The sequence below is a fragment of the Theileria orientalis genome, chromosome 2 (assembly GCF_000740895.1).
Source record: "Theileria orientalis strain Shintoku DNA, chromosome 2, complete genome".
Lineage (NCBI taxonomy): Eukaryota > Apicomplexa > Aconoidasida > Piroplasmida > Theileriidae > Theileria > Theileria orientalis.
In genome coordinates, this window is record NC_025261.1 from 631,072 (window position 1) to 650,262 (window position 19,191).

The 19,191-nt window shown below is 38.4% G+C and overlaps 8 protein-coding genes and 1 non-coding gene across 9 annotated transcripts; 3 read left to right on the forward strand and 6 right to left on the reverse strand.

Annotated features, from left to right (window-relative positions):
- Positions 1 to 165: 165 nt before the first annotated feature.
- Positions 166 to 4,411, reverse strand: TOT_020000314 (uncharacterized protein; the record flags this gene model as incomplete). Its single annotated transcript, XM_009692053.1, has 6 exons — positions 166 to 245; positions 306 to 2,026; positions 2,121 to 2,181; positions 2,228 to 2,716; positions 2,753 to 2,914; positions 3,091 to 4,411. 6 exons carry the CDS (start codon positions 4,409 to 4,411, stop codon positions 166 to 168), a joined length of 3,834 nt encoding a protein of 1,277 aa, XP_009690348.1.
- Positions 4,412 to 4,638: 227 nt separating this feature from the next.
- TOT_020000315 (ATP-dependent RNA helicase) lies at positions 4,639 to 6,529 on the reverse strand (the record flags this gene model as incomplete). Its single annotated transcript, XM_009692054.1, has 3 exons — positions 4,639 to 4,864; positions 5,013 to 6,258; positions 6,340 to 6,529. The coding sequence occupies 3 exons, from the start codon at positions 6,527 to 6,529 to the stop codon at positions 4,639 to 4,641; spliced, it is 1,662 nt and encodes a 553-aa protein (XP_009690349.1).
- Positions 6,530 to 6,691: 162 nt separating this feature from the next.
- On the forward strand, positions 6,692 to 7,645 carry TOT_020000316 (predicted protein; the record flags this gene model as incomplete). Its single annotated transcript, XM_009692055.1, has 4 exons — positions 6,692 to 6,701; positions 6,733 to 6,915; positions 6,980 to 7,372; positions 7,482 to 7,645. 4 exons carry the CDS (start codon positions 6,692 to 6,694, stop codon positions 7,643 to 7,645), a joined length of 750 nt encoding a protein of 249 aa, XP_009690350.1.
- Positions 7,646 to 7,740: 95 nt separating this feature from the next.
- Positions 7,741 to 9,547, forward strand: TOT_020000317 (apurinic/apyrimidinic endonuclease; the record flags this gene model as incomplete). The annotated part of the gene is made up of 10 exons (XM_009692056.1): positions 7,741 to 7,857; positions 7,929 to 8,118; positions 8,190 to 8,324; positions 8,400 to 8,455; positions 8,487 to 8,592; positions 8,652 to 8,744; positions 8,826 to 8,875; positions 8,933 to 9,070; positions 9,179 to 9,218; positions 9,249 to 9,547. 10 exons carry the CDS (start codon positions 7,741 to 7,743, stop codon positions 9,545 to 9,547), a joined length of 1,224 nt encoding a protein of 407 aa, XP_009690351.1.
- A 344-nt stretch (positions 9,548 to 9,891) lies between these two features.
- On the reverse strand, positions 9,892 to 9,963 carry TOT_02t000007. The gene has a single exon. It is a non-coding gene; the product is annotated as a tRNA-Thr (tRNA).
- Positions 9,964 to 10,196: 233 nt separating this feature from the next.
- TOT_020000318 (conserved hypothetical protein) lies at positions 10,197 to 11,794 on the forward strand (the record flags this gene model as incomplete). The annotated part of the gene is made up of 6 exons (XM_009692057.1): positions 10,197 to 10,552; positions 10,646 to 10,731; positions 10,792 to 10,974; positions 11,039 to 11,238; positions 11,325 to 11,495; positions 11,531 to 11,794. 6 exons carry the CDS (start codon positions 10,197 to 10,199, stop codon positions 11,792 to 11,794), a joined length of 1,260 nt encoding a protein of 419 aa, XP_009690352.1.
- Positions 11,795 to 12,053: 259 nt separating this feature from the next.
- TOT_020000319 (conserved hypothetical protein) lies at positions 12,054 to 13,799 on the reverse strand (the record flags this gene model as incomplete). The annotated part of the gene is made up of 2 exons (XM_009692058.1): positions 12,054 to 13,640; positions 13,743 to 13,799. 2 exons carry the CDS (start codon positions 13,797 to 13,799, stop codon positions 12,054 to 12,056), a joined length of 1,644 nt encoding a protein of 547 aa, XP_009690353.1.
- Positions 13,800 to 14,046: 247 nt separating this feature from the next.
- TOT_020000320 (conserved hypothetical protein) lies at positions 14,047 to 16,602 on the reverse strand (the record flags this gene model as incomplete). Its single annotated transcript, XM_009692059.1, has 3 exons — positions 14,047 to 14,819; positions 15,063 to 15,488; positions 15,711 to 16,602. 3 exons carry the CDS (start codon positions 16,600 to 16,602, stop codon positions 14,047 to 14,049), a joined length of 2,091 nt encoding a protein of 696 aa, XP_009690354.1.
- Positions 16,603 to 17,031: 429 nt separating this feature from the next.
- On the reverse strand, positions 17,032 to 18,559 carry TOT_020000321 (uncharacterized protein; the record flags this gene model as incomplete). The annotated part of the gene is made up of 2 exons (XM_009692060.1): positions 17,032 to 18,358; positions 18,555 to 18,559. 2 exons carry the CDS (start codon positions 18,557 to 18,559, stop codon positions 17,032 to 17,034), a joined length of 1,332 nt encoding a protein of 443 aa, XP_009690355.1.
- Positions 18,560 to 19,191: the final 632 nt, after the last annotated feature.

A 19,191-nucleotide genomic window follows, 5' to 3' on the forward strand; every position in this document is an offset into this window, starting at 1 on the left:
ATTGTATATGTGATCATGTATGTATTGGTGCTTATATGAACCTATACGCATTATTTTATACATTGGCGTGTGTATATATATACTTAAGCATATACAGGCATTTGCATGCTCAAGTACGTGTGTAAATATACATAATAGAGCGAGTGCATAACATGTATGCTGTAGTTAAAATCTATATTGAATGTCTGGGAGCTCTATTGATTCGTTTGTCCCCTTGTCCCTCGCGATAATGTGCAAAATCAAATCTCCACCCTGTGTATCGAGAGACAATGTGCTGGTGCCACTGGCACTGCTCGTTCTGCTACTCGGAGTTGGTGTTTTGGCCATCAGGCGCTCACTCAGCAAATCCTTTAGTAACTTAGATCTGTTCATATTGTTCACGATGACGTAGCCGGATTGGAACGTTATTGCGTCCACGTTCACGTCGAACACGTACTCTATTAAATCGACCAACTCGTACAAGTATATAAAATTGTGGTCACTCTTTACCTCGTTATCGAGCATGTTCTTAAAAAACTCATTTTCCTTCAGAAACACGCTTGACAGGATCTTATTCCGCAATACACGACCTATTATTTTACTCTTAATTCGGTTACTTGATCCGTTACTTGTGCAGTTACTTGTACTGGTGACGTTCACGTTATCGTCAAAGTCATCATACATGGAAATGGTTCTATCAACCTTTTTGCTATGGTCGTCTACGTAGATGTAATCCCAATATGATAGTGATAAACTTTTTAAAATTGACTTTTCGTTGTTGATTGTGTACACTTCTGGCTTATTTGCGATATTTGACACGAACTTGAGTGTTGCCGTGTTAAAGAAGTAGTTGTTAAAATACCTGGTTTCGCTCTCACCTTTTCCGTAATCGTGCGGGTATATCTTGAATATCATTTTCGCCTTGTTGTAGAAACCTATTTCGTCCCTTTCCACCAAGTACCGCAGTGTTACTCTACTGTTCAGCACAACTTCAGTGCCACCGACGTCGTCGCTATTGCAGGGCGCACATTCATGCTTTGTTTTCTCAATTCTGATGTTAACGGTACTACCGGACGGGTTTTTATGCAAATCCAGTCTTGAAAACAGTGCCAGCTTGTACAGTTCCAGAAATGAAAGCGACGCTGCTGTTGACACGCATGTTGACACTGCCGGTACTATGTTTTTCGCTCTTTTCACCACGCTAACTCTATCCGACTCTGGTATTTTAAACTTATTGGCTCTCACATTTGACATTCGATATATAAAATTGACAGAGTCCTCACAACCTTCCTCCAACAGCATTAGCTTGGCTCTACTCTCATCTGACACAACATTGCTACCGGAGCTAACACACATTTTTGAAAGTTCATCTTTACGTCCGCCGGTAGTACTTTTCTTAACAGCACTGATGTACCTATCTAATTCAGCGAAGAAGGAATTCCTATCCAGCCTTTTACTGTGGTTGTTGCTGGTACCGTCCGTGTTCGTGGTGAATTCAAACATGCTAAAGCCTTGACTGATTAGTGACTTCAGCTTGTTGCAATCAAACGACCTACCGTCCAACTTATTTACGTTGTTTCCAGAGTATGGATAGAACTCCTTCAGTGATTTCAGTTTCAGGTTACTCAGCGTTTCTGTCAGCACTTTCTTGTGCTCCGTTTCGTGGCCGACGTACCTTTCGTACATTCTCAGTGCCCACTTTCTTATTTCCACGTTTTCTGACGCTAGCATATGCTTAGCGTGTCGGTTACTCATCGGCTCTTTGATTATCAACAGGTAGTCGTTCACCACTCCCAACAGTGTGTAGAAATAATTTGATCCCCTCTCTAGTGCCATCTCCACTGCCCTTATCGGGTCTCTTAAAAAGTTTCTCAACATCACATTCTGCCCATTAAACAGCCATGAGAACAGCTCGATTGAATAGAAAATGCAGTCGTCGATGTTTTCTGGGACTCCCTTTACTGAACAGCTATTCTTGCCCTTGAAGCTCTCTCCTGACACTGAACTTGAAAACGACTCCGTCACGTACGGCACTGTGATCGACGTGCTGCCTGCATCGTTGCCATGATTGGGCTTATATACCCTGGGTGTGACTAATTATCACTACTATCTAATCGTGTTCTCTTTAGGGTGTGTTTAACGGTTGTGGTGTTACCACCACTTCCGATCCCCTATTGTCCCCATTGCTTCTAATAATCGTATCTATCTACCTGATATTATACCACCACTATTTACAGCTATTTCTTACACTGCATCCCATATATTCCTGATTCCACCAGTGGCATTCTGTTTTGTGTGCAAAACCCATCTAGTGCCAATCTCCCCTCTATGTTATCAACGGCAGAAATTCCTACCCAATTATCCATTTCACTCTTTTGTTCGCTTCTCTTATCACCGTTTACCATACTTCCTCTTCTTCCACTTCCTCCTAGTTGCGATTTAAAATATCCGTATACTCCCTCTGTAAACGACATGTCATAGCCTACGTATTGTCCTGTGTCGTGCAACAACTTTAAATTGTTCACTGCGGTTTTTGCTTTTGAGCTTCCTATGTCATTTTGCGTGAATAGCGACTGTCTTGAGAGGTTTGATGTTTCCACTATGTCGTTATCTACCACTGCTACTCTCGGTACTTTCATCTCCGCTAACAGCCTTAGGTACTCACAACCCAGTGCTCCAGCTCCTATCAACAAAAACGATTTCCTATTTACATCGTCTATCGATTTTTTTGCTTTTTCTTTCAATTCGCAACTGTTATTTTTTGCTGCTGCACTCTTTTTATATTCTGCTGACTCACTGTTTCTTAATGTAAATATATCACTTCTGTCAACGAGGATCATATCAGCGGGTGTAAACATCTTTGTAATCCCCTTCATAGCTTCTTGTGCAGCCAGGGCTCCTGCATTCAAATTAACAAATGATATCCACCAAATATCTAATGTTGTTTTTTTGTGTCTTTATACACACACTTGTATATACCCACGTCATACTTACAATTTCACATATACATATATTCTCATGCATATCAGTATGTTTATGTACACATACTTATTCAAGCAGTTGCTTTTTACTGTACACATAATTATTTACATAACTCTACTTATTGCTTACCTATCAATGTTGTTATTGCTGGTATCCTCAGGTCCCTCAACTCGTTGAAAATGCTCACTGTTTCACAGTCTGCCGTCGAATACACCTCCTTTGTCAAATCATAAAAGTTCCTAGAATCCAAGTCTTCCTTCAAGTTGTATAATTTTGCTTTGTTTAGTGCCATAAACGATGCCAACACTGACAAACTACTATTGTTTAATCTGTTGTTACAGCTTGGGCTGATAACCAGCTTGTCAATCTCTCTGTTCCTTAACACTCTATCACATATCAACCTTAGTAGTGTCTTCAACTTCCTCGTTTCCAACAATTTACTCAATAAATCTTCAATTTTACTAAAATTTACTTCTATCTTTTCATCTACTTTTTTTACTGATAATATATTTTTTGGCGCCCTTTTCCTTCTCGTTTCTATCCATATTCTTACAGTATTTTTATCAGTTCTGTCAACATTCACTATTTTATACGTGTCAATTACAACACTGCGATCACTCAACTCACTTTTATTTTTATTTTTTAATTTACTTTTACTATGCTTCTGTGTGTATTTTACTTGTACCATGTCACTCCTTTTATAATCGTGCAAATCCGAACCTGTTACTTCCAAACATGATTCTTTTCCCGAGTATACTAATTTACACGTGTGTTCTTGGTGTGAGTAATCCGACTTTACTCTTATTTCATGCTTTCCAAAATCGTTTATTACCAGTCCGTAGGTTCCTGTGGCAAAGGCGTATACAAAGTTACATTTTCTGTGAAATTTATTATTATATTTTATTGCTTCTGTTATTGGCCGATTTGCAAATATTACTGTTGAGTAATCTCCGCTCTTTATGTATTCCTCTGGGTCCGTGTGTGTGCTCTTTATGTTACTGTCTGGGTTCAATATTCTTATTTCTTCCAATTTAACCTTTGCCAGATTCTTATCGCAGTCCCATAATGTCACAGAAGACACTCCAGATCTTATTAGGTGTGTGATTATCTTCGATGATAGTTCATTTGCTCCCAGCACTAACACATTTGACCGATTCAGCAGTTTTAATCCTGAAGACCCAAAAACCAATTCAACTCTCGACAATTTATCTTCCAACTGAGATTCCTTGCTTCCAGGTTCTATAGTACTTGAGTTAAATTTGTTTTTATGGGATTCTTCATCTGCCTTTAATTTTTCTATTTCTCCATTTTTTTCTGGATTCCTTCTATATTTGAATATATCCTTTAAAATTAATCCTTTTTTTCCATAATCTAAGTTAATCGAGTCGATCAAATTAATTTTAACCGATATTATTATGGTTATTTGAAACAACAGTGTATGGCCGTACATATAAACATATTTTGTTTTTACAAACACAATTATACTATAAATATCTATTTTACAAATTTATTTCAATTAATTATCTTAATTTTCATTTACACCTCATCACACCATTCAACAATCACACACACTTCTACCATCACTATTTATTTTCAAATTTCATCTATTTATTACCATACTCGCATATACCACTATTATTAATAAAATTATGTGTATCTCATTTCAGATACTTTCTCCTATCTAGGGTTCCTGTTACTTTCGTTCTGCTGCAGGAACAGATATGCTCTCTGTGTGGCCACGGTTACTTTGTTCAGCATCTTCACCGCCTCCTTGTCGTTGATTTGGTACTTTTCAAGCCTAATGTTCGTGGATTCCTCCACGTTTTTCACCTTGTCTCTATCGTATTCATCTATGAACGATATTGCAGTACCGCTTCTTCCGGCTCTACCCGTTCTTCCGATCCTACAAACAATTAGTGAACTGCATCCATCTACCTTCTGACATGCTGGCATATCTACCAATATCTACCCTAACATCCATCAACTTATTATCATTGTTTGTTTGTTTGTTTACTGCCTACTTGCCTACTTCTTTTCTATGCTAATCTTACCTGTGGATGTAGTCGAACACTGTGCTCGGAAAGTCCAGATTAATTATAAATTCCACTTCCGGCACGTCGATTCCTCTCGACACCAGGTCCGTTGCCACCAGTACGTTCGAGTGCCCGCTTCTGAACTTCGACAGGTTGTCGTTTCTCTTTATTTGCTTCATGTTTGAGTTGATGCAGGTCACTTTAAACTTAAGTTGTTCCAGCGTTAAGTACACTAGGTCACACCTCTTCTTCGTGGACACGAATATGATCCCCTTCTTGTCCACGGTACTTCCACCATTAACTGCTCCTGTTTCCTTAACTCCTTTTCTACTGTTGCTACTGATTTTCTTATGGTTAGCTTTACTGTCAACGTCGTTACTATAACTACCGTCTGCACTCGTATCAATGTTATATATCTTATTCAATACGTGAACCAGGTATGTCATGTGCACGTGTTGCGGCAGGAATATGTATTCGTGCTTTATGTTGTTCTGCAACTTATTGCAGTTACTTTCCGTGGCGTCAAACAACTCAAACTTGCTATGTTTTTCTTCACCTTCACATCCTCCGTCCTCATTAGGGTCACTTGCATCTTTGCCGCTGGATCCACTCGACTCCTTTTTACTCCTCAGTGATGTCGTCATGTACTGTATGCTCGGCGTTATTGTTGCTGAGAACATGAATGTTATTCTTCCTTCTGCTGAGCTTGGCACGCACTTCAGTATCACTCCCAAATTTTCCTCAAAGTTCTTGTCCAGGAGTCTGTCGCACTCGTCCAGGACCAGGTACTTGACGTTTGCGAATATTTTTGCCAGGTTTCTTTCTGGTATCGACACTTGATATGCCAGTCTCCCTGGTGTTGCCACCACTACATGTGGTCTTCTTTCCATCTCCGTCGCCTGCTTAATTATGTCATACCCTCCTACACACGACATTATGTTTACGTTCAAATTTGAGCCGAACACTCTAAACTGATCCTCTATTTGCAGTGCCAACTCCCTCGTTGGCGTCAAAATCAGCGAGAACACTCCGTACGGGTTTTTTGCGAGCGCCACTAGTATTGGCCAGCAGAAACATATGGTCTTTCCTGATCCTGTCTCAGAGCATCCGATTAAATTCCTTCCTGCAAATGCTGAGGGCAAACACAGTTCCTGTATTCTTGTTGGCTTCTTAATTTGCAAACTTTCTGATATTTCAATTAGCCAGTTAGGCACTCCCAAACTTTCAAAAGTGCACCTCTTCCTTCTCTTTACTATATTTTCATCTGTGTGTCCGTTTTTTTCATCATAATGGTGGTATTCATCCGTTTTGTTTGTGCTTGTTTCGTCATTATCATTAATAAAACGTGTTTTGACACCTTCATTGTTACAGGATTTATGCGATAATGATTTTCTTTTAGATTTAGAAAATAGTTTAAATGTTCTCGATTCTATGGGCTCTATGCTCCACTTACTGGAGATTATAGAGTTCGCAGATTCTATGGCATCATTATTTAATTCTGGCATAGATTCAGCAATTTGTGCCTCGGAATCCATATCAATATTATAATATACATATTAATCTCATTAAATATTGCAAAAGTGCGCAAAAATTAAATATAAAATATGTACTAATCTATACCTCACAAATCCTTTAAAAAAAGTTTATATATTTCCAAATATTTTTTAAATAACAGTCTTGATAAAAATTTTATTACTATGGCCATAAGTGAGTTACTTATTTTATTAAAATTATTTAGGGGCTCAGTACGAGAACAGCAATGAAGTTGGAGTTTTTTCTACTTTAACAAATTCATATGCACTCGTCTCACTTGGATCTTCTACCAACTTTTCGAGTTTGTTTGAAGCGGAATTGACTCCGCATATCCCAGTTGTTCATACAACAATTGGTGGAACCAGAGTTATCGGTCGCGTTTCCGTCGGTACGTTATATTCATTTATGTATGTACTGGACGTCATATATAATACTCTAATACAAAAATTTAGGTAATAAACGGGGTCTTTTAGTATCTTCTATTTGTACGGACAAAGAATTACGTCATTTAAGAAATTCTTTACCGGATTCTGTAGAAATACGTAGAATTGACGAACGTTTATCAGCTTTAGGAAACTGCATTTCAGCAAACGACTATGTCGGATTAATTCATGTGGATATGGATAAAGAAACTGAGGAAATAGTGGAAGATGTATTAGGAATTGAGGTTTTTAGGGCTTCCATAGCCGGGGATGTGTTAATTGGAAGTTACACGAGATTCCAGAATAAGGGTGGTCTCGTTCATGTTAAAACAACAACTTCTGAAATGCAAGAGTTGTCACAGCTCTTACAAATACCCTTGACCTCAGGAACTATTAACAGAGGGTCCGATATAATAGGAGCAGGTAAACACATCATGATTCTATAGTTATTTTATTAATTACCGGTTGTCTGGGACATATTAGCAACTACATTGATGAAGAAAGTAGAGTTTAGGCCATAACTAGTATTTAGGTATTGTCGTAAACGATTGGGTGGCCTTTTGTGGAATGTCGACCACAGCCACGGAAATCGCAACCGTTGAGAAGATTTTTAAGCTCGCGCGCCCCTCGGATTTAAACACGTCGATGATCGACTCATACAGTTTAAGGAACGCGCTCATAGACACCCTAATATAATTAGTTGCTTTTACTCTGCGAATGTGTAGCCCAATTTACTCATTTCATATTGTCATTTGATGCGATTGTCGTTCAAACTTGTGGCTGGAATATTTATGTTACTGAACGTCGCCAATTCTATAGGGAATTTAACTAGATATTCGCCCTTTTGTTTTGTCAATAAAAAGCTATTGCAGATTCCTCAAGATTACGGTTACGAAAGCCTAATAATGGTAAGAATTAGTGTATTTACGTATTACAATGAGTGTTTGTCCACAATGTGCCCGGTTATAGCATATTGCAGGTTAAGAAGCAACCGGATTCTCCTGATTCAAAATCGAAGTTGGTGAAGACTGAAGTCAAGAAAACGAGCAAGGCAGAAACCTCCAAATCGGCCAAGAAAACCAAGAAAGCTGACGCGAAGAGCCTCGTTCAGACGAAAATTGAGTTTTCCAGTTCTTCCCCTACCAAATGGGCAGTTTTACCACCCTATGGTACTCATTACTTATTTTACATAACTTACGTGAATCGCCAGCACATATTTCAGTCACAAACACCTTTTCAGACCCAAATCTGGATGTCAAAACTGAGTTCCAAAAGCTTGTTAACCTGAGGAACAAGTCACACATTTACGTCGGCGCACACGTCTCGGCCTCAGGAGGCCCGGACGTCTCGGTTGTTAATTCGTTCAATGTCCTAGGTATCTACGGAGATTGGTCGTTGCTATCATAAATGCGTACATTAGACGATCCTTTTAGCCCTAACACAAATGTAGGTCAATCCTTTGCCTTGTTTCTGAAGAATCAGAGGTCGTGGAACTTTAAACCACTGGTAATGAAAAGTGGCTTTACAGATATCTTAGAGTCCGGAGTGGATTGCAAAGTTTAAGAAAAACTTGGAAACGTTTGCATACGATCCGAGATTTATTTTACCTCACGCTTCTTACTTGATAAATGTAGCAAATCCAGGTAAATAAACATCAGTCATTACAAGGGCCTAAATGATGTGGTTGCATACTTTATTTTAGATGCAAACAAGCGTAAGAAAGCATTCGAAAACTTTTTGGACGATATAAAACGCTGCGAAAAATTGGGAATCCAACTCTACAACTTTCACCCAGGTAATTACTGGGCTGTGCATTAGGATTATGGTTAAATATTTTCAGTAGCACTGCTGCTGTTGTAACTAACACTGTACATAGGATCAACATGTGGGCTGTGTGAAAAGGAAGAAGGAATTATGCACATATCAGTAGGTTATACAGGAATATTGTTCCGAAAAGCGGCCTCCACTAACGGTTTTTGTCAGGACTGCATTAACGAGGCCTTGCATCTGTCCTCCGGAGTTACCATTGTGCTTGAAAATGCAGCCGGCCAGAACAACGTAATTGGATCAAAGTTTGAAGATTTAAGGGATATAATCAATCAAGTAAAAGATAAAACAAGGGTAATAATAGTATTTAGTTGAAATTAGATGAACGGAAACAATGATACCTGTAGTACCACTAGTAACTATAAGTTAACATAAACACAGTTTTTGATTACAATATTGTAGGTCGGAGTCTGCCTGGACACGTGCCACTTATTCGCAGCCGGTAAACACAGAGGCTAACCATATGCTTTAGGATTTGACATTAGGACCCACGAGAAGTTTGAGGCAGTTATGAAGAGCTTTGATGATATAGTCGGACTGAAGTACCTGAAGGCAGTTCACCTCAACGACTCGAAAAGTGACCTGGGAAGCGGACTGGACCGCCACGAGAACATTGGAAAGGGGAAGCTGACGAAGGAAACGTTCGAGTTTATCATGAACAGCGGATACTTTAAGGAAATTCCCATTATCCTGGAAACTCCGACCAAGGAGGGCGACGAGTCCGTCTATAGGCAGGAAATACAGCTGATGTATAGCCTGTATAAGGGCTAAGGGTAATTTTCATTCTGAGATACATTGAGTTTTTTGTCTTATCTTTGGTGGTATATCATTGTTGGCCTTTGGGGATGGAAGGATGAGGCTTGTGTAATATTGTTGCCTGGGCACTGAATGAGGGAAAAAGAGTCAATACTTTTTAAAATTTTTTAATATTTTATTTTTTGTTTTGGTTACTGTTGATTATGTTGGTTTTGGTCATTTATGGAAAATTTAAAGAAGGTGTGTGAGGGGTTCAACTGATCGCCAAACTGATTCAAATATTAATGTGTTAACAGCTTATATTATTAGGTTAATATTGACAATAGTTAAGCAGGCAGTATATAGGCGACATGTTATAAAGCCGCCTATGGGATTCGAACCCATGACCTTTTGATTACGAATCAAATGCAATACCACTATGCTAAGACGGCCCTGAAATAGCTTCAAATAGTAACATAAAAATAGTTAAGTACAATGATTAGTCGCTATTTTGAATTAAATGTGCTTTCTAACAGAGTTGATAATATTTGAATTGCCACAACTTGGGCACTTGTAAATGTTGTGGGTAGCAGCCTATTTATGATGCTATAATTGTTTACACAATGTGATGATGAATATTGATGAGAGGAATCTCATATTATATATGATATAATGTTTAACTCTAATGTTTTTGTACCATATTAAATACAGGTTGATAACTTTGCTATCATGTACATTAATCTGCTACTGCACACATGGAATCTTAACCCTTAATTACACACTGGGATTCCTTAACACCAAATGTGGACTTTGTATAGAGGAACGTGGATTCCTCAATAAAAGTTCTGATAATTATCGCAAGACAGTCAATAACAAATTGACAAACAGAAGAAGAGTAAAATACTTTCCGGTTCAAGCCAAGTCCGAAGAAGTGGATTCCGGCACTAAATACATAGATAATTACCTAAAATCCGGAAAGGGAAACTTGTTTAAGACCCAAGCTTCAAACTACAAGGATGAAACTTCAGGATTGACCAATTTGTATGCTTTTAGATACCGTAATAGCTTATAGATAGCCATAATGTGTGTAAATGAGTGCATATTGCCACTCAAATGAGTTTATGGCTAATTTAGGGGTAAATCGCAATCTTGGAGTGAAATTGTGTACGACGAGCTTTTAAAAAATAGGCAGAGGCTAGCTAAGGCTGAGGGCAGAAGAGGTGATTGGTAGATAGTTTAACACACTTAGATTGCCGCAGTTGATAACTGAGCGTGTTTAGACCTGGCTTATAAGATCGAGGACGATTTTGAGGTCAAAAGGGACCCTTTTGAATACAGGCTGACCCCTGAGGGAAGGCTGAAGCTGGAGGACAGGATCGAAAATTTGAGGAGAGCAGCCCACTCGAGCCCAGTGCAGTACAAGGAGAAGACCCCAATACTGTGGATAGTGCGCTCCTCACACGGTAAGTGGCAGTTGATGCGAAATTCGTGTATATAAACATCGAACAACTGTGATTACCGGCTTAGGGAACTACTGCGAACTGCTCAAAAAGGACGAAGAGAGGATCAAGTCGCTGGTTGACAGAGTGAGGAGGCACTTTCCGAAGTCAGAGCTGCAGGTTTTAGTGATGAAGCTGAACGTCAAGATGCCGCTGTGTGAAATTATGGTCGAGGGCACCATGCCTGACCTGGTCAGAATATTGCACGCCAGGGGCGGCACACTCCAGGTGTGTTTACGTTGCTAGGTTAACGTCAATAGTTTATACGCTGACCTTTTAAAATTGATCACTGCCCATCAACCACTCTGTTTTAGTTTTACGTCGTTCCTCGCTTCTGGAGTCGCTGTGAGATTATTGAGAAGGATCCCAGGCTCGAGGCCCTGTACGGGAAGGCCACGGCGCCCGGGCTCTTCCCCCAGTGGGACGAGAGCGGCATGTTTGAGGAGATCGCGGACTGCGTGGACACGCGTCCCGACTACGCGCTGGTACGTACCAACGCCTAACCGTCACCTTGCTTTAGGAGTTCAGGTCCCCCAGTGCTTGGCACGTCCTTCCCATGATGCCCGAGTTCGACCGGTTTGTCATGAAGACGTACCTGGACAAGGTCCACTGGCCGACTCGACTGAGGGTCCAGCGGGCCTTTGAAAACGGCCTCGAGGACTACCGCGTTTTCATCGAACACCAGTACGAGCGCCTTCAGCGGTACACGCGCAACGTGACCAACCTGACTCATGAGTTATCTGGCAACGACGACCCTAATAACCTGTTGGACCTGTGGCTGTAAGTTCCAGACACACGAGCACAGATAACCTTTCACACCGCTAACGCAATTTTTCAGATCAAATCCTGCCGATTTTAACTGACTGGCTAACTTAGATATCTAATCTATTGTTTTTACTGGCTATAGTAGCTGATAAACCATAAATGATAAGCTAATTGATTATTAGTAAATAGACTGATATCCGTGGACTAGTCATTTCATGTACTTATTAGTTTTAAACTACATTAAATCTGAGGTTAAATCTATTTTACTTTCTTCGCAACTAGAAGTGAAACACCGATGACATACTCGTTGGACAGGAGTATGGCTTCCATTTGCCCTCTTTATGTTCAAAGTAGAATTCTTCGTCTAAGGCTAAGTCGCGGTAGTAGGTCACAGACAGTCTTTTACTTGCTGAGTTATATAGAACAGAAACTGGGAACTCTTCCGGGTGCCTTAAAGGGTCGTGCCTCCATACCACATCGTCTCCCACCTTCACTCTCACGCAATCGGTGTGTTCTCTGAACGAGAACGTAAATCTACTTTTATACCTTGTGACGAAATACCTCGCTGAGTAATCAAACAAGTCTATTTGTTCCACATCGTCAGGAATATCCAAACAATACTCGCACGCCCTCCCCTCCGACTTATCATAGTTGAACTTCCACCGCCCCTCGGTATAATCATAAGAGTAAAACCAGTTATTGGCCAAAACTACCGACAGTGACATTAACGTAGAGCTGACATAAACAAGTTTCGGGTACTGGTCTCCGTGGGTGTCTTTAGTGTGCTTCCAAACGGTCTTGTCCTTGTGCTTCACCTCTACACACATTATAGCATCTTTGAATGTATATTTAAATCCGTATTTGAGAGTCTCAAATATGAATTGGGAATCTTGGTTAACATTAACAGTCGCTGTATCATCGGTAGATACCGTATAGATACTAAATTGGTCCTTATCAAATTTCTCCTCTTCGACCCTCGACGAGTCTCCTGATATAGTGCCCTGTTCTGAACTTAACGATTTTGTGTCGAATCCTGGCAGACCCCTGTACTCCGAGTTCCAATTCTGTGTGTAATTCGGTTCCTCTTCGTATTCACTCGTGCTCGCATAATCGCGGCTTTCAAGTATGATCTTCGAGCCCTTCAATCTTGAACGCTCCTTGTTGTATTTCCAGGTGCCTCTGAAGTAGTTGTACGAGTAGTACCACCTGTTGTCGAACAGTACCACCAGCAGCTTCATGTGTGTGTTGAAGTACACCTTCTTCGGGTACACTGTCCCGTCCACGTCGAGGTTGTGCGCCCACACCGTCGCGTGCTTGTGCTTAACCTGCGTGCACAGCGCACCTTCCTTAAACAAGTACTTAAACCCATACTTGAGAGGAACCAAATCGTATCTCGTTGCTTCAACGGTTGCTATTGCGTTAACTTGACCTGCTTCCATCGTGAATATTTGGAAGTCTTTTGAATCTTTGAGTATTTCCGACTCATCTTCTGGCTTCCGTGAGTTCTGCGAACAAGTCTCCGTGATTTTCCCTTGATTCGCACCAGAAGATTCTACTCCACTATTTTTTTGCGATACTGTGTCTTTAACGCCTGTCGACTCAGATCCGGCCTCAGTCGTTATTTCTATGCTCTCTCCGCTTTCCTCTTCCTTTTGTGATGCTCCACCTCTTACATCTGTATTGCCTATAGACAGTGTAATTTTATTTTTATAGGACCCTAATATGTATATATATATAAATCCATAAATTATCTGCCTATTCATGACATTTTTTATTCTGATTTTGTTCCCCGGCTCCCTCAGTTGTCTGTATGCATGTGGCCTTCCCTCATCTCTTTCGCCCTTTGCATTCTCTTTTTCGTCCTTCTACACTCTTTTCCGTGACACAATGTCCATTTAGCTGTTCTTCGACTTCTTTTACCTGACCTTCTCTATTTTTTTTTAATTTTTTTACGTCATCTAACCTACTTTGTTTTTACACATATTTTTTTTCATACTACCCTTTTTTATACACATTTTTTCCATTTTAATAATATTTTAAAAATTAATTTGTTTCTTTTTTATTTTAACTATTATTGATCTTTTTATTTCCATCTATTTAATTTTTTTTCATTTTGCCCTTTATTTCTCTATTTCCTCATACTCTTACTTTTTACTTTTACTATTTACATCATATATTTATATTAATATATTATGTTTATTTTTGTTACATTATTCTTCTATTCCACTTTTTTCCTATTCTTTACACTTCATCATCAATAATTACCCCTCATTACTCTTTTACCAATTTCATCAACTCTTCTGTTTTTACTACCATTTTTTCCAAATCATTTTCCTTTACTATTCTTTCTAAGAACTCTTCCATTGTACTTATTTTACACTTTTGTTTACTTTCTATTACTTTTACCATAATTTTCATTATTTTTTTCATACTTATATAGAACGACCCTTCTGGTCTTTTTACGTACAGGAACAACATTCTTGAGCTGATTGGTATTTTCATTAATCTTATTGCTATTAACACCATGCTATTTACCATATGTTTATTGATTGCGTATTTTGACAGCTTAACTTCACTTATCATTTCCATAAATCCGTTATCGTTTACTATTTTTATTAACTCCATTGTTGTAATTTCTATTTTTTTTCTATTCATTACTACCAATTTATATATTAACTGATGATTGTTTTGTGTTATTCTAATTTGTCTTCTAAATTCATCATATTTTTTTTTCCTATATAACACTTTCACATCTTCCATCACTTCTTCGTATTGTATCACTTCCTTTTTTGTAAACCATATTTTAATTCCTTCTTTCTTCAGTGTTACTTTTTTCATTTCTTCATTTAAATTTTGTACTATATAATTTAATAATATATCTATTCTTTCATTTATAATTCTTTTCGGCACCTTTCTTCCGTTGTCGCATATTACTTCCCATAATCTTATTTCTTTTATTCTTTCTTTACTTTCTTGATTTCCATCCTTATCTAATTCACACATCCTTTTATAATTGTCTAATTCACACACATTTCCCTCTCCTCCTCTACTGAAATAGTTATCTCCTCTCTTACTGAAATGGTCATCTCCTCCCTTGTTACTATTACTGTCACTGTTACTATTGTTACTATTGTTACTATTACTATTGTTACTATTACTGTCACTGTTACTATTGTTACTATTACTATTGTTACTATTACTGTCACTGTTACTATTACTATTGTTACTATTACTATTGTTACTATTGTTACTGTTATTATACACTTTATTCACCTTCCTCTTACTACTTTTTAGCGACCTTACTACTTGAAGGAACAGGCTTGCGTTATATATTTTATATCTGTACCTTTTTATCAACACGTTTTTCAGCCACTCTACCACCAGCTTACTGCTGTATATCAACTCTCCCTGCTCCATATTAAGCCCTTCTGCTACGTACCTTCCCATCATTTCCACTTCATATGACGATGCTGTTACGAATACTACTGTTGGTATGATCAACTTCCTATATTTTATTCTACTCATTCTTCCACTTTCCATCATTTCCTTATTCAACTCATTACTCTTTATGATTTCAAATATCTTTAATGATGTTTCCATGATCTCTTCATAGTGACTCTCCATCTTACTTATTAATACTCTCTTCAGCTCTTCGCTTACTCTTTTTTCTTCTGTACTCACCTTACTACTCCTTCCTTCATCCTCTCCCCTTCCTTTGTGCGATATGTATCCACTCCAGCACCTGTCAACATTGTTATTATATTTGCTATTATTATGTTGATTGTTATTATATTTGCTATTATTATATTGATTGTTACTATATTTGCTATTATTATGTTGATTGTTATTATATTTGCTATTATTATGTTGATTGTTATTATCATTGATATCATTGATGCATCCTTGATACTTGTTGTTGTTTTCATCATTAATACGTTCATAACCTTTACTATTATGTTGATAATAATGTTCTTTGCTACATCCCGTCCTTTTACATTCCCTGTTATGTTCATATTCATCATTATCCTCATCATTATCATACCATTTACCAAAGCCTCCAATCCCTTCTTCATCGCTATCTTCATAGTAAGGGTCATCAAAATCGTCATATCCACCTTCCTTGTACTCCTTACTTTTGTATTTATCATAATTATTGTATTCTACCACCTCTTTATCGTCCGTTTCTTCTGTTTCATCGTACAAATCGTACACATCTTCTATTTTAAAGTCTATCTTGTTCTCATTTGTTTTCAGGTACTCCATCACTCTGTTTATCACCTTTCTCACTCCGTGCTTCACTTCCTCTTCTGATATTTCATCAACTTTAAGCACCTTTGAAAACGTTTCTATATAATTTTCGAACATTTCCTCCTTCAGTTCTCTGTTTTTCATTACTGATATGACGCCTTCCTGTGTGTGCTTGTATGAGCACCTTTTAACTTTATGGATATAGTACAGTGCTCCTATTATGTTCTTCAGCTCATCGAATTGGAACTGCTCGAACACTTGTTCCTTTATTATTGTCAACAACATTCCGTATATTGGCTTCGTCTTCTTTATGTTCATTGATCTGCATATTGAGTAAAACTGCTCGTTAAGGTTAAACATCGCCAGTGTGTCATTGTTTTTTCTAATTAAATCGTCAAGCATCGATCTGTGCGACGTAATATGATATATGTACTGAGGACTGAAGATTTCCCTGTTTCCAATCCATTTGTTCCATACCGGCCTACCCTCTTCCTTGTCTTCGTTATGACACAGGTCGTCCGGTTCGCCGTAATAGACTATATCGTAATGGTTTTTAAAAGGGATTTTCGACCCGTTCATTTTCATTTTTATTCTCTATTTGCCGATGACGAATTTATCGGCTAGCCGCCTACAGATAATTGACTTCATCTCGCGGACTTCTAAATCAGCTAGCCAGACTTCTTTTATTCACAAAATGTATTATTCTATCGTGTATTCATGTACAAGTCATAAATATGTATTCACTTAGCAGTATAGAGCTATTTAATGTGTATGTACTAGTTTTGGAGGTACATTAGGTTTCTTTAATTCGTGTAGATTTTGACACCTTGGTTGATTTACAGAGGCAGTAGTAATGCTAAAGTGTGATCTGACACATGTTTAAATAAACATGTCTGTGTGTCAATGTGTTCAAAGCATTGTGTTTAAATCTGCATTCAATCTTACATTAAATTTAATTATACAACAAGCAACAAACAGACAGTAGAATTCGTAAACGTTTTATCTTATTCAGAGTCCTTGAGCCTGGGGATTTAATGCATCCCTTGCGTCCATCTCAGCTAACGTCTGCCTCAAAGCAGCGATTTTTTGTTTCAAGTCTTCGATTAATTTCAGCATAAACTGAATTTCTGGATCGTTCTCGATATCCAGATCTGATTCAGCCTCAGTTGATGCAGGCATAGCGTGATCCTGGTATTTAGCATTGACAATGGCTTTGCGCTTGGGCAAGGTGGCTTGTGCAACAGCCTCAGCTTTACCATGCTCTGGCCCCGAAGACATCAACTTGAATTCAAGGAAGTCGTGGCCCTCTACGGGTCCAGCTCCCTCATTATCAGTGCGAGGTATGCCAAACTCAAGGAAACTCTGGCCATCTTCAACACCCGACCTTATTGGTTGAGAATGAGCAACAACGCTCGCTGCAGCAACTGGTTTAGCAACCTTTACGGGCGTGTGCACCGTTTCAACTTTAACAATGTGCTTCTTGGATACACCGAGGGTAGATACGTTATCGCCCTCGTTATCAGTTTTTGGCATGGGCATCTGCACATACCCAAGATCTTGAGAAACCACAGGAGCACCTATATCGGCTGTTACCCTGTTTGGCTTAACTGTTGACTTTTCATCACCAGACTTTGGTAATGGCATCTGGACATAAGCGTGAGTCGTTTTGGTGGAAGCGGCTATAGCCGAGGCACGTGTTGCAGCTACCGCTGTGGCTTTGATCTTTGGTTTTTGAACAGTGGAACCCTCATCATCAGTTTTAGGCATTTTACGTTCCACAAATCCTTTATCTTCATTATCAGTTTTAGGCATTTTAAACTCAGCATACTGGTGAGAGGCAGCCACTGGGACGGCGATCTTGGCTGTGGGTGCAAATGGCCTTGAAGCTACTGATCTAACGGAACCGCGATCATCACCGCTTTTAGGCATAGGGATCTGAACATACGCTTTGCCCTGCGGATCTTTCTTAACCTGTGCTACTTGTGAAACTTTAGCTGGTTGTGCTCTCTGTTGAGTTTGAGGTAGCTTAAACTCTTCATCAGAATAAATTAATTGAAGTAGAGGCTTTTGTTGAGAAGGATCGTAATACACTCTATTAGGAAACTCATTCTTAGTTGCCTCCCATACTATTTGGCCGGCGCTTGTAATCTTACTAAATCGACAGTCACCCTTAGCTGTATAAAAGTTGCCATTGGCTCCATGCTTTTTATAAACAAATTGGTTGGTTGTACTTGTATTATCAAGATTAAGCACAACATACTCTACATGAGACCCTTCTACTGATGAACCATCCTCAATTTCAATCTCTTCCGCCGCAGCGTGAACGTGACAAAACCTTATTTTAAATTTACTTCCCAGTAATAAGTATACCAGGGTATACAATGAAATGATGTGAATCTTCATTTTAAATTATACATAAAAAAATTTATTCATAATTTTACAATTACTACCATTACAGGTGGTAATAATAGTATACGGGATACCAGTTATAGAGTGGGCAATATACAACTGGATTCTACAAGATTCTATACATCATGTTATAACAAACACATAAACAAATATGCGATATGGTACAAGGGTAAATCCAGCTAAATATAAAGCTGAAATGGGACTTCAGACAGTGCTGGTAAGATCATGGGGGTGAATAACAAACTAATATGGAAAACCGATTTAAAGATTATTTTAAATAAGCAAAATATTTAAAAATCCTTTTCTCCATTATTAAATTTATATTTTTAGAGGTGACAATTTTCCAAATATATTTCCCAACTATTAATACAACCTATATTACACATTGGATGTCTACTATACCCGATCCCATATATTTAGGAAATTCTCACATGCTATCCAATAATTATTTACTGTGTACACAACACTATGATAAGGCATTTACAAACTAATTTGATATATGGGTTCTATTTCAAAATACCAACTATACTGCTTGATTATCCCACTAGTAATAGTAAACCAGGTTCACTGATTTTTTATATAACCTAACATTTTATTAAATAAACATCACACGTTATAATAACAACATAATATCAACTCTTCTGACCATAATTCAATTAGTTATTGTCGTAATTATCATTAATATAACTCTGCACATATAACGATTGGATTCTACACTATTTTTCACATATTTTGTATAATTATACTCACACATCTTTA